The 13,742-nt window shown below is 30.6% G+C and overlaps 1 protein-coding gene across 1 annotated transcript; it reads left to right on the top strand.

The window, feature by feature from the left end:
* Positions 1–5,668: 5,668 nt before the first annotated feature.
* On the top strand, positions 5,669–12,458 carry LOC111615454 (glutamate [NMDA] receptor subunit 1-like). Its single transcript, XM_023356865.1, has 9 exons — positions 5,669–5,837; positions 7,311–7,354; positions 7,418–7,515; positions 7,593–7,674; positions 10,082–10,240; positions 10,585–10,732; positions 10,794–11,023; positions 11,936–12,186; positions 12,260–12,458. The coding sequence occupies exons 1-9, from the start codon at positions 5,669–5,671 to the stop codon at positions 12,456–12,458; spliced, it is 1,380 nt and encodes a 459-aa protein (XP_023212633.1).
* Positions 12,459–13,742: the final 1,284 nt, after the last annotated feature.

Below are 13,742 nucleotides of genomic sequence, written 5' to 3'. Positions count from 1 at the left end.
TCTTATACGATATCAAAATTAATAAAATTTACAATTTTATTAGTTTGTAAAATAATGAAAATTTTTGAAAAGACGGTAAAGTCACAATATTCGAACAATTAAAATTTTATGAAAATTAAAAAAGGGTATATGCAAAATTGCAACGTGTAGTTGTCTATGTTGTTATTTTCTTCTTGTCACATACTTGACACTGAAATTTTCCAGTTACTCGTAGAAAACTTTCTTGTAAGGATACTCCTTGTCACGTGTTACGTGTATAANTTAATATTCAATTTAATTCAATTCAATTCAATTTAATTAAGCGTATAAGGCTTTCGCCTGTTACAAGGGCGATATTTGTTAATACAACATATTTGTTCTGAATGATTAGGTTAGATAGCTTTAAACAAATCTATTACATTTTCATTACATATCTTAAAGGTTTAACATTGTTTTTTATATATAGATATAACAAACATCTTACGCGATCAAACCTTTACGAATTATATTATTTCACTAACTGAGTACATTGCATTAATTAATCCATATCTATCTGGTTTACACATTATATAAATAACACTTTAGTTAACATAAAAATATTTATCTCTATTTATTTTAAAAAATAATTCATATAGTTATATATTTTAAAAATAGTATTAATATTTGCTCTATCAAAGATATTATACATCTCAGATTCGTCGGAACAATTGGCTATTATACTTATATCATAGTTTTGACTGATCTCATTTACTTTATCACATTCACAGAATATATTCAATTTAGATAATGTTTTGTTACATCTTTGGCATATGGTTTGCGAGAATTTTAGGAACTTATTATTGATAATAATCTCATTTTTATTTAGTCTGAGTTGTATGAAGAATTTTTTGACATTAAATGCCAGGTTCGTAAACATATAGTTATTATTCATTGAGTACTTTAAAATTATTTTGTACCAAAATGAGTTTTTTCGTTTTTGTATATCTTTGATATCTTGCACAATAGATATTTCCATAACTCTCTGTATTAATAGTTTACTTTGTTGTACATTATAGATAGTATGTTCCATAAAAAATTTCATAGAGAACCCATATGTGTTTAGAATTTTCGTTATTTTACTTATCCAATTTCTATTTAAATTTTTATTTCTCGATTTATGGTATAATATATACAGCAACTTCGTAGTTAGATCTCCTGCATCAATAACTTTGATTAAAAATTTAATACATCTTTTCATTAAAATGGTGTTCAGTTTGTATCTATTCAATTCCAGTCTTAGAGAGCTTCCTGGAGTATTATATTCTAGTTTAAAAATTTTACGTATTAACCTGTTTTGTACTTTTTCGAAATCGTTGAATTTACGTAAACTCCAAATTGGTGACGCATAACCCAGCGAATTCATAATGATAGTATTGAAGAGTTNCATTCTTATACGATATCAAAATTAATAAAATTTACAATTTTATTAGTTTGTAAAATAATGAAAATTTTTGAAAAGACGGTAAAGTCACAATATTCGAACAATTAAAATTTTATGAAAATTAAAAAAGGGTATATGCAAAATTGCAACGTGTAGTTGTCTATGTTGTTATTTTCTTCTTGTCACATACTTGACACTGAAATTTTCCAGTTACTCGTAGAAAACTTTCTTGTAAGGATACTCCTTGTCACGTGTTACGTGTATAACATCGATTTTTCATATCAAATCAACGCAAAAAAATGAATTGTCTATTGTTAGGTAAACACAAATATTTGGCAAATCGAGAATTGCATATTGTTCAATTTCTGCATAACAAATATAATTTAGTCAGAAAATGAATAACGTGAAAGGAGTTGTAAACATTTAATTCCAGTTTAATTTTTCTATTTTTTTTTGAAGGAATCAATATTTAATTAAAATACGGTTTTTCCTGTTCGCAGAACCAAAACGAAATTAAATTTCATATCGATTTTGCTTTCCATCTTGACGCTAAATATTAACTTTGACGTAATTTATATTATTCTGTTGCAGATTGTAGTCTGACATTCTTTAGACTAAGTTGCCTTAAACCGTAGTAATGTAAATATATTTTAAAATTATCCTGCAACTGTATTTGATAATTATAACAATGTTTTTCTTGTTTGCCGAAGAATATGGTGAGATATTTCTTACTTTAAATGTTTAATTATTTGTAAATATTGGTGAACTTTAGATTTATGTTTGTATTTAGTATTCTTAACTAAAATTCTTCCTATCGATTGCTATCATGGAGATTATTTGCAGTCTAAATGCATGGTACGTGATAGTTCTGTTGCAATACATAAATTTCTTCGGTACAAAATTAACGGAAAAGTTGAGTGCAAAATTAACAGTTTCATTTTGGTATTATATATGATGAAAATGCACTGGTCTTAAACTTTTACAGCCAGATTGTTCTTATGCAATCTATTAGCTGTTTCTCATGCATTTCGTCGGCTCTCCATATAATATAATCGTATCGGACATTGTAACAGTACTATTAATTGGCAGGGCGAACGACGATGGACATTTTATAAAGATACTGGCAGATAAGCCCGACATTGCTCAGGCAAAAAGTAACCATAGCGAAGATTACAATTATTAGATTACAGTCAAATCTTACCCGTTTTTACAGAATGGAAGAATTAGGTCTCCCTCCCTGTTACCACACTAATTAAAAAATTTTTAGATGGGTCTAAAAGTATGTTAGACTTTTTACAATAATTTCTTGTTTTCTATTGTTAACACTCTTATTATTACTTAACACTTCCATTGTTGAAGCTTTAATTCTGTCTTTCTCTTACAGCGGGGAATTTCAGAAAATCCATTCTTTGTGTACTTTTTCGTATTCTAACTGTGTACCAAATTTTAACTTTCAACTCTTAACCCGTTGGGCTCTGCACTAATTGTTATTATCAACCTGTGTCGATTGTATATATAGATTAACGGCGTATGTCTCCACATGAATTGTGATGATTGCACTCTTAATTTGAATCTGGTTCGAATACGCGTACATTTTTCCGGGGAACGTCTCTGTATGCATCCTATCAAACGAATTAATTTATTTTACGTCCCCGATATTCAATAATTTTACACTTGAATCATTTTGTGTATTGGTTATACAGCTTGATAAACTTTAACAAATGTTATATACTTAAATCCTTATTATAGCTGGAACTATTTACTTCCTTTTTTTTCAATCTCATAATATTATCTGAATGGGTTGGTAATGCAGTAATTATATTAATAAGCATAAAGCCCAATCGGTTAGGATTTGAAAAATGAAATTTGGTACAGAGTTAGGGTACTACACGGAATATACAGTAAAAAAAGGAGTTTTCGAAATTTTCATCAGGAGGAGAAGGACAGAGTTGGAAATTACTCTTAAAAACTTGTCTTTTACTGTAGATTTTAGATGTGGTTTACTGCGTTTGCTGGAATTCAAACGCATTTTTAGACCCATCTAAATATTCTGCAATTTGCCTCGGAAAACGGGAATTCAAATTCTTACACCCAGAGAAAACTGCAAGATTGGCAGAATCTAATTATCTTAAGTTTTTTATTGTTACCTCATGCCTTAGCAACGCCATACTTATCTGGTAGTAATGTTATATTATAAACAAATTATAAAATAATTAGAAAAATAATTTGCAGTGTTTACATATGCATATGTTCTGTGGGAATTGCTGTCAAATTCGACGGTTTTTCATTTGTTTTTTATACATACTATAGTATATGTATGTAGATATATTATAGAATATTTGTCTCTCTCTGATCTAAGCTTTTTGATTGATTTTCACTAAATTTTTTTGCATATTCTCAGTGGCTCATGGCGAAATATTAAACATATAAATTTAAACCTGTAAATCATGCTCCTTCTCTGATTTCATTTCCTTATTAATTCCTAAATCTTTTGCCTGAGTTGTTTTAAATGTTTTATAATTATTCTCTGGGATTTGGCAGAAAAATATAGACTTTTTTTGAAATATGATCTCCCTATTCTTCTCCCGTAATAACCAAAACAACGGTAGGTTAAAAGTTATAAAACATTGTCAATTAGTTTTATGTTCAAATGCAGATAGAAAGTTCACTGGTTCGTTAAAAGCAGTATTCATAAAATTACTAAATTAAGAATGTGTTTGTAGTTCTGGAACTGAATTTTTTTCGACTCTCCATATAGAATTATTTCTCGTAGTTTCAAGGCTGAAGCTGTTCCGACAATATTTACCGATGTCTACTTTAGTGTATTTCAAAATTAGAATCATCGGAAGTAAAAGGTACTATTGCATATCTATCTTTTATCGGATAGATATTCAAATTTCAAAAAAATTTGATGAGGTTCATTTGATTATTCCAGTTTTATTAAATCATGGATCATTTATTTATCAAACTGTCTGTTAGTGATAAAAAAAAAAACTATTATATGTAAGGGGCTGTCCACACTAAAAGGAACAGAAAAAAATTACGATAAATCGAAAAGCAGAGGAAAAAGATTAAGTTTCATTAGATCTGATGAAATTGTGTACAGTTTATGCATTACAATTTTCAAATTTCTTGTATGTTTCGTTTCTACTTATAGTTTTATCACTATCATAAAGTGATCAAGATTTTTTCACTTTTCTTTGCTCCTTCTGCCTTGTGAGCCCTACTAAGAAGACCTTTATTAGTAAGTGCATTGTGAGTGTGAGCCAGACCCATACTAGGACGACTGATTTGTGATATATATTCAGAAGACTACCCGTCAAAAAATTTCTGGGTATTTATCGATTCCTCCAGATTCGAATTCTAAATTTTAAATTACAGTTTGTTTGTATTTGAACTTTTATTAAAACAGTTTAATATTGTAACTGTTAATAACTATATTCGAAAATATTTTGGTTATCAACACTTTTGTAACAAATGTTTTATAAAACATTCGATAACACATAATTCCATTTTTCAATTTTAATAATAAGTTTTTAATTTGCTGGCATTGTTTGTATGTGTTTGTGTGTGTGTGTTGCTCAATTTTGTTTACCCACTTTTAGCTTAATAACTCCCGTGCTTTCTGTGGGAAATTTGAAGTATTTCGTAATGAAGTTTGCATAATCGAAAGATTGATGCTGTTAAATTTTTGAGGTCAAAAGTCGACGGGGTGGAGAGATAAAAGAGGTGATCTCTCATATGTTGAGTAGGGTTGGACTTATTAAAGATTTTACTCGTTATTACAATTTACAATTTTTTAAAATAAAACCATCCTTGCTGACAAAATTAATCTTTTTGTTATTTTATAATAATTAAGAATATAAACAGATTTTTAAATAAAATACCGTAACAAATGGTTGCAGATACGGAGTTTTAAATGTTGCCAGGAGAGTTAGGCAACTCGTCTCTTTTTTCTTCAATTTAGTCCTACGGATTTTCTGCCTTTTTGTTTATTTTTTTAAAATTCATTTGTAAAAACAAAGTAAACAAAGCGGTGCCTGTAAAATGTGAGGCAATATTTAAAAGTTTCATATCTTTCACGCAGATTTCATATACATTCCTAACGGTAAAATTAATGTAGTAACATTGATCAGCTTTTTGTAGCCGTTAGGCTTGCTTCGTTTGTACATGGATTTTATATATTTGTATAGCTGTAGGAAGGCAATTCGATCGCGCTGCTAGTAAATTTGTTTGTTTATTAAGTTACGGCAACGGAACATTTGAGCGATGTGCATAGACGATGCCTACCGAAATAACTTTTTAAAGGTAAATGGCACATATTTAGGTATTACGACGTGGAAAAACCCAGAAAAATTCACGTATTCAGCCCATCCTGCAAAGCGTGAACCCATGACTGAACTCCCAGTTTTCTGGGAACAAAACCGCTTGGCCACTGGTGAGTTAGCTGCTAGTAAGTTTGTTCGCCGCCAGGAAAATTGTTGTATTCGCACTGTTTTTATTCTTGTCGCAGCGGAGGATTTTGGCGCTGTTTGTAAATTTAGATATACGTTCAATAGTTAAAGCGTTTTTCATTTTTATACATATCACATTTATTATATTGAAATATTTTCAGCTTTTGCGCTAGTAATTGCTATGATAAGTGCAGAACGAGTGTTAAATCACCGCAACTTAAAAATAATGAAGTCAAAATTACAATGAAATAAGTTGTAAAATGTGGTTTTCTTACTTGCCCTTGTGTATATTTATCTGCTGCAGATTCTAATCTAATATTCTTTTGATTCTATAAGTTGGCTCTAACGTAGATAATGAAACTATATTTTACAACTATCTTGCATTTGATAATTGTAAGAATATCTTTTTCTCTGCTGAAGAATATGGTGATATACTGTATTTTTTATACCTGTTATTATAAACGTTTAATTACTTTTAGATATTTGTGAACTTTAAAAATATGATTGTATGTACTGAGTGATCTTAACTAAAAGTATCGCTATTCAAAGCTGTCTTTAGAGATATTCACTAGTGCAAACAAATTAAAATTTGGCATGCTGATATTTCAAGACACGCGAAAGGTAACTCTTTGAATAGATTTATTCGAAATCTCACTGTTCTGTCAGTCTTAGCGCTGCAATCAATAAGGGTATGTATTAGTTTCAATGTTTGAAGCAAAATAAATTCATTTGTTCAAAAAGACATTTGTATATCGCGGAGTACTTTTGCAGCAATATGTAAATTTTTCACTTACTGAGTGCAAAGATAACAAAGCGCAATTTTAATATTTGAACACAAAGTATAAATAATCTTTGACAGTAATGGAAAAAGCCAATAAAAATTAATCCCTGAACAGTGTTATTCATTCATTTATCTGTTGAATACGTTTAAAAGTCTTAGTCTTAGTACAGCCAGAAAAGCTTTTATGAAATATATCTGCTGTAATTCATGCATTTGGTCTCTTTTTCCCATAAAATATGATCGTTTCACACTGGTATTAATGAGAACAAAACACATTCTGACAATATTATCAATAAGCAGGCCGCATGACGACACAAAAAGTTACTGGCAGTGTATGTCTTTACAAGATTTGTAAAAAAGAAACCTAAATTTTAACTTTACTTTGTACATATTTCCACGTAAATTTAAACGTCGCATATTGAATAAATTACTTATTATACTGTAATCATCACATTGCTATTAATGCAACTAATTGATTGCAGCGTGCAACTAAGAGCCGGCATAAATGTACAGTGACACCTTGTGAACACCTTGTGCAATAAAGAAATAGATACATTACATCAATGTTGTATATATTATTTAACTTCGAAGTATTCGATGTAGATATTTTCTCTATTATATATTTGTCTATATGACATTTTTACAAAAAATCCTAATTCTCGTGAATTCTTCATAGGGGCAAAGAATATTTCGAATGAATGGAAAATTGTTGGTGTTCAGGTAAGTCGACTTTTTTCTAATAATTAATTTTAATGTTCTTACGACGTGGTTTACACATTGCAGAAACGGCTTTTTATGACATTGGACGAAACAGAAGAAAAAATCACAGATGGAATGCACTTTCACGTCTTTAAAGCTATTCAACAGAAATTAAAATTTAGGTAAATATTACAACTGCATTGACGAGATATTAAACAAATAAATAAACAAAGAGTATTAACTAATTTCATTTAAGTAGTTATTTTCTTGTAAAACCAATACCTAAAGCATTTGGATATCTGACTGAAAACGGCTCGTGGACTGGATTAATTGGAAAAATGGTAAATAAGGTAGGCAAATTGAAACTATAGACATGTACGTTTGTGAATGTCTGCAAATATGGATAAATGTAAAAATATATTGATAAAATATATACTACAGTAATTTGTAATGTATTGTTAGTAAAATGAGGTTTATTATTACCGTATTTTCATCGTAATGACTCGTTGCATTATAACAAAAAGAAGGACACAGAAAAACACTTCGGTATTGTCATCTCTAGCATACATATGCTCTGTTCCCACCCGATCGTATGACTTGTATCCCTGTTCAATTGTTTTCAACATAGATAACCAGCGGGTTATATACACGAAAATACGATATTATTCTCTACTGAAAAGTATTAATTTAAAAATTTGTAACAATATGTTATATAGTTAATACAATGTATAAATTGAAAGGTTTCTATATTCGGTTTTTATTCTACCGCGTCAAAACTAAGTTCGGGAAATAAGCTTAAGTGAACACGTTGCTACTCCCTTGGAGGAGAAAAACTAATGGAGGACCTTGTGCTGTTATATTCGATTTAGAAAACTATTTTTGTGGTCTTCAGTTAGAAACATTTGTTAAAAATTAGTGTTGTTTCAAACGTAAACTCGACTTTTTACAATACTCTTGAAAATGTTTACGTATTATTTGGAAATATTGCGAAGAGTTGGGATATTCTATCAAACTTTACTGCTAGGTCACAGATAACTTCAAAAATATTAAATCCAACACGTTGGGCTAGTAGGTTGAAATGAATTACTTCATGGAAAACAAGTTTTGTAGACAGTAGCGTAGCGTAGGAGGGCGACTGAGGCGGTCGCCCCGAACGGCACTTTTTAGGGGCCGGAAAAATTCGTTTTAGAGAGCGGCAAAATTTCACAATAAATAATAATAAAATCTTGTAAGAATTTGAACCATTTTATTACATATTGTTGTCCACCTACGATTCGGACCGATTGAAATGAGCACGGAATAGTGTTACCATTCGACTCGCCATCCGGAGATATCGTGCGCAACCTGTCGACCTTTTCTTTTTTGTTTGTACGATCCATTCGTAATCATATACACCTGCAATGTCTAATAGAGCTATCCACTTCCGTTACTCCTCTCCAAGTCTTTCTAGTCGCTTACTGTAACTGATTTAGAACCGGCATGCACTGCAAATTATTCTTCGCATTGCAAAATGATATACGCATGCGTCTGAAACTTCTGTTTAAACCAACCTCACCTGCTGTCCGGGTCAGCGATTTTAAAAAGGTGGCAACACTAGCACGGAATTTTTCTTCACTTATCTTGTGACAAAACAGAATTTTATTCTTTTAAATTTTCCTCTGCCCTGGGCGGCTGACACCCACGCTACGCTACTGTTTTTAGATATATTGAAAGCTATCATTGAAATAAACCTTAAAACTAAAATTAATAGCAATAAGAATTAAAAAGAGAATGGACAAATCTGAACTTGTGATTTTTTGCATAAAGTGATGTGTGAAATTAAATACACATTCAAATTGCTTCAAAATACGCGCACTGATTTAACTGAGGCTAAAACGTATTTGCAACGAGTTTTTGAACAAATAAAAAATTTTGAAACTTTTTCTATTAAAAAAATCATAAGCTTCACGAACTTGCTGGACAATAGGGAATAAATAGCTCTTTCGAGTAAAAAAGCATTTGAATCGTTCACACTCATTTTCATGAGTTGGCACGTAATAATCGCCGTCAAAACAAAAAACATCAGTTTAAAATGATCGTGTTCTTCTACACTCTAGATATAATCATCTCACAAGTTAAATATTTTATTGAATTATATATCAACCATTTTGGTTAAATATCTGTTGCAAATATCAAAGCCAGGAAAAAGAGTTCTCAGTTATACATGCTGCTTAATTCATATAACGGACCTCTATATATCAGATTATGGATAAAACAAACAAAGTTTTCGGTCAATGCGGCATGTATTTCCGAGTTGTTATTAAAATGTTCATTTATTTTAATCATTATTCTATGTTTTATCTCATTAAATGTATTTTGCAACATTAAAAATTTCTTTGTTTTCTTATTATAATTAACAACGAGAGAAGAATCCTCCGACATACTTGCTAAAAAGCCTGATACTTCTAGCGTCTTAAAAAAACATTTTCTGACGCCACTGCGTCAGAAACGCGTATAAGACCCGAAAAACTTTTTTGCCCAAGCTGTTGTTGAAGCAAGCACACGAAATTATGTATTCAGCACTCAGTTAATTTATCCGCTTGTGCACTAGTGATAACATATGTTTTAATTCCTGTAATTAATACCTATAAATAGTTATTGTTCAAGTAATTTTGTTGAAGCATATATTTAATCTGGTATATTTTTATATCTGTTGCGTGCCTTATTCCTTCAAAAAAATACAAATAATTGTTTATGTTTTAAATTTAGGACGCCGATATGGCCTTCATTGGTGTATTCCTCAACCCTACCCGTTTTGCAGCAGTAGAATTTACTTCTCCGTTAGCGTTTCAGACGGTTCTATTTGTCATCAAAGCTCCGAAAAAAATTCCAAATTGGATTTCAATAATAAAACCTTTTGGTTTAGATGTAAGTATTTAACATTTATATTGGGTTGCCAATACGGACTCCAATCGACCAAAATTGGTATTACCGTAAGCTTACTGCTCTAAAAGATCGAAATGCAAGAGTCGAAAAATTCCAGGAACTTTTTGGGGGTACTCCGAAACGATATTTTAGGCATCGTCTTTCAAGATGGCGTCTCAGTGTGGACTTCACCAAACCCACAATAAGCCTGATAAAAGCCTTTATAGAGCACAAAAGATAGAAATCGTAAAAGATATTTGTTCAGAATTTATAGCTTTAAAAGTTAGCAACACTTATTTTTAAAAATAAATATTTATATCGATTAATTTTGACGATTCTCTTTGTAGATGTGGATTGCGATTCTCTCAACATTATTCATATTTGGATTAGTATTACATAAAGTGGTACAACGGGATTTCCTGACTGACGAAGTGGGAATATTCTGGCCACGTAGCCGTGTGTTCTGGAATTTATTTTGCACATTTGTTTACCAAGGTATACCTTTTTTTGCTTCCAATAACAAAAATAAATATTAATAATTAATATTTATAAATAGGAATTAACCTGGATAACGTAAAAAGATTCAAATCCAGATTGCTCGTGTTAATATGGTGGCTATCAGTTGTAGTGTTGATAAGTAGTTACAGTGGTACTTTAATGTCTTTCATGTCGTATCCTTTAACCGAATCTGTTCCAAAAACTTTCGACGAACTAGGCAATGCTGTCAAAAATGGTGAATACTCTTGTGGTACTATAGAAAAAGGAGCTGTATGGAATTATTTTATGGTAAATACAGTGTGGCCATATTTGAAGTTTTTCTACTAAGAGCTAACTGTATTTGTAAACAATAAGCAATTAGCCTTAAAATTGGTTAACCGTTTATGTAAAAAATGCATAAAAGAATTACTTAACAAAAGTTTAGTTTAAAAACTATTGCTAGGGCGTGCTTTATAGGGACCACAAGAAACAGAACAGCAATAACGGAATGTAAACGTAGTTATTCGTTCAGCGAGAAACATGCCTTCTACATTGTATGTCTAATGTTGTAAGGAATGTTGCTGGGGATTTTCTTTATTATTCACGAATATAATTTACTTTGCAATGCCGTGAATGTCATTGTTTGCAGCGACTTCATTCTTAATGTTTAAAACAGCATTAAAGTGTAGGATAATGTTGCTATTCGGTATCATTCGTATTAATTCAGAAAAAAAAAGTGTATGTTTGGGCAGGGGGCTCGTGTATAACGCTTTTTTTTTATTGCTTTTTGAAAGCAAGCGGGAAAAAGGGAGGAAAAGATGTCGTCTACGTATTGCATGATGTGAAGACGATTTCTTTATCTGTTCTACTTGTATTGGTTCAGTTTATATTAAAGTAACTAAGAGTGTTTCGTTGTATCATTTGTCCGGAAATATTGCGAAGGCTCACTGACAGATGCCGTTTGCTGTTTACCGTGTTTCCAGCCGTATATTTTTCTTTAAAATGCCCGGAAAATTTTCATGTTTATTTTTATCGAGACACGTTTTATTATTCGTTGCACTGTTAGCAAATCTATATTCAAGGATTTACTTATTGGTTACTGCTACAGAGTGCACCGAATAGGAAAACTTGAATTATGGACAACTAGTTGAGTAAATTTTTCTTGTAAGCTTTATTCTTGTAAGATATATAATTATTTTATTTGCTGCATATTATTTGAAGAATTCCAACAAGAAAAGAGATAAAATTTTGAAACATCACATACTACATCACAATCATTTTTTGTCTTTGTCGATTGCAAGCGAAAAAGTTAAGGAAGAACGTTTTGCTCTGTTAGCGAGTGAATCTTACACAAGTAAACTGATACAAAAAGAACCAAACGCATATATAATTTCCGAAGATGTTCTTATTACATTTGTTCAGTCTTATGCTGTAAGAAAGGGATTTCCCTTAAAAAAAAAATTAACTAAAACGTAAGATAACTTTATGTTTACCTGTAAGAGGTTTCTCTATTACGAAATAATTAAAAATATATTTATTTTGCAGTGTAATACGTATGTTTGAAGCTGGAATCATCGAGAAAAAAGATCATTCGGAAACATCAAAGTTACTGAAGTATTCAGAATTCCATGTATTACAATTGGCCGACATTATTAGTCCAATTATATTGCTTTTGATTGGATTTGTTCTAGCAATAATTTGCTTACCTTTAGAATTGTTCTGTATAAGAATAATTAAAAATTAACACGTGCAAGGAAAAAAATGAATATTCATTTAATATTCCTTATAGAACATTTAATACTAATTACTCACGAAAATCATCAATTTTATTGACACTGCGGTCATATTCACTGTCAGATTCGTAATTCTGGTGTTCTCTCTTTTTCAATATGGTGAAAATAATGAGTATATTAATTTACACTTTCTTCGTTTTTAAACTTTCAGTAAAACACATTTATATTGTGAAAATTCCAGAATAATATAAAGTTTTTGTAAAATCTGTTGCCAAAATGTAAACTATGTAGGAATTATGTTCTTGTAAGCATTGCGTTTATAGAATAATTATTAAGGTGAAATTTTAAAAAATTGTAGACTTATAAATTTCGATACATGTCAACTGTCTGTGTGTGAGTCTGTGCTTCGTTAATCTCGACAAAAAAGGTAGATGTATGAAAGGCGAGACAAAATACGGAAGGCGTAGATCAGGAGGCCTATACTATCTATATAAAAACGTCTTATTTGAAACGAAAATAACATTACTTCAATTCAAAATTCTCCCTTGTATGGACTTAAACGAGCGTTACGATTTTATTGCTAATTGAAAAAGTATGATGTACAAGAGCATGACATAGCTAAAAAATTTAAAAATTGTGACAAGTTACAGCTTGCATTGTGACCACGTGACAATAAATTTTTGGTTAGAATTAAATTGGTTAATTTGTTTGCGGCAACGCGGCACGTGAACGATCAGCCGAAAAGGATGCATCACATGAAGACTTTTATGGAAAGTAGACTCTATGTAACTGTTACTAACGAGAAAAAATCCCAGAAAACTGCACGTGTTGGACGTGTCCTAACACACGACTAACTATCACAGTTTGGTGGATTTATACACTAGGCTACAAGTAAGCACTTATTAAAATTAAGAAAGTATTGTTGTAGCAGTAATAAAGTAAATATAACATATATTTTTGAAATTAAATACTGTTTATAAATAATATATCAAATTAATACATCGAGTAGTTCAATCAATCAACAAACGATTAACTACTGATATCCAAAAAAATCGAACGCATAAGAGAATTAAACCATATTAATATAAAAAAGTTTTATTGTCAATGTGAATAAAACACTCGGTTATTTTTCTGCCTGAAAAGGTCTTATAAAAATAGGTGTATTTTAGAGCAGTTCGGCTCTATAACATTAATTAAACTCTTGTTTTGTTTATTTTGTTGCTTGTATTAAGTACTAATGTTTCAGTTCGTATCCAGTAATTGTTTCGGCTTAATATAAATTATATTTATTTATT

The sequence above is a fragment of the Centruroides sculpturatus genome, unplaced genomic scaffold (genome assembly GCF_000671375.1).
Source record: "Centruroides sculpturatus isolate CEXI.00-Female unplaced genomic scaffold, Cexi_2.0 scaffold2256, whole genome shotgun sequence".
Classification (NCBI taxonomy): domain Eukaryota; kingdom Metazoa; phylum Arthropoda; class Arachnida; order Scorpiones; family Buthidae; genus Centruroides; species Centruroides sculpturatus.
This window is presented reverse-complemented; position numbering and strand designations above follow the sequence as displayed.

Excerpts from the sequence above, each read along its gene's own strand:
- LOC111615454 (XM_023356865.1), top strand. The coding sequence starts at position 5,669 with ATGTGCATAGACGATGCCTACCGAAATAACTTTTTAAAGGTAAATGGC. Across the intron at positions 7,355-7,417 it reads GGAAAATTGTTGGTGTTCAG|AAACGGCTTTTTATGACATT; the intron begins GTAAGTCGACTT and ends TACACATTGCAG. Across the intron at positions 10,733-10,793 it reads TTGCACATTTGTTTACCAAG|GAATTAACCTGGATAACGTA; the intron begins GTATACCTTTTT and ends ATTTATAAATAG.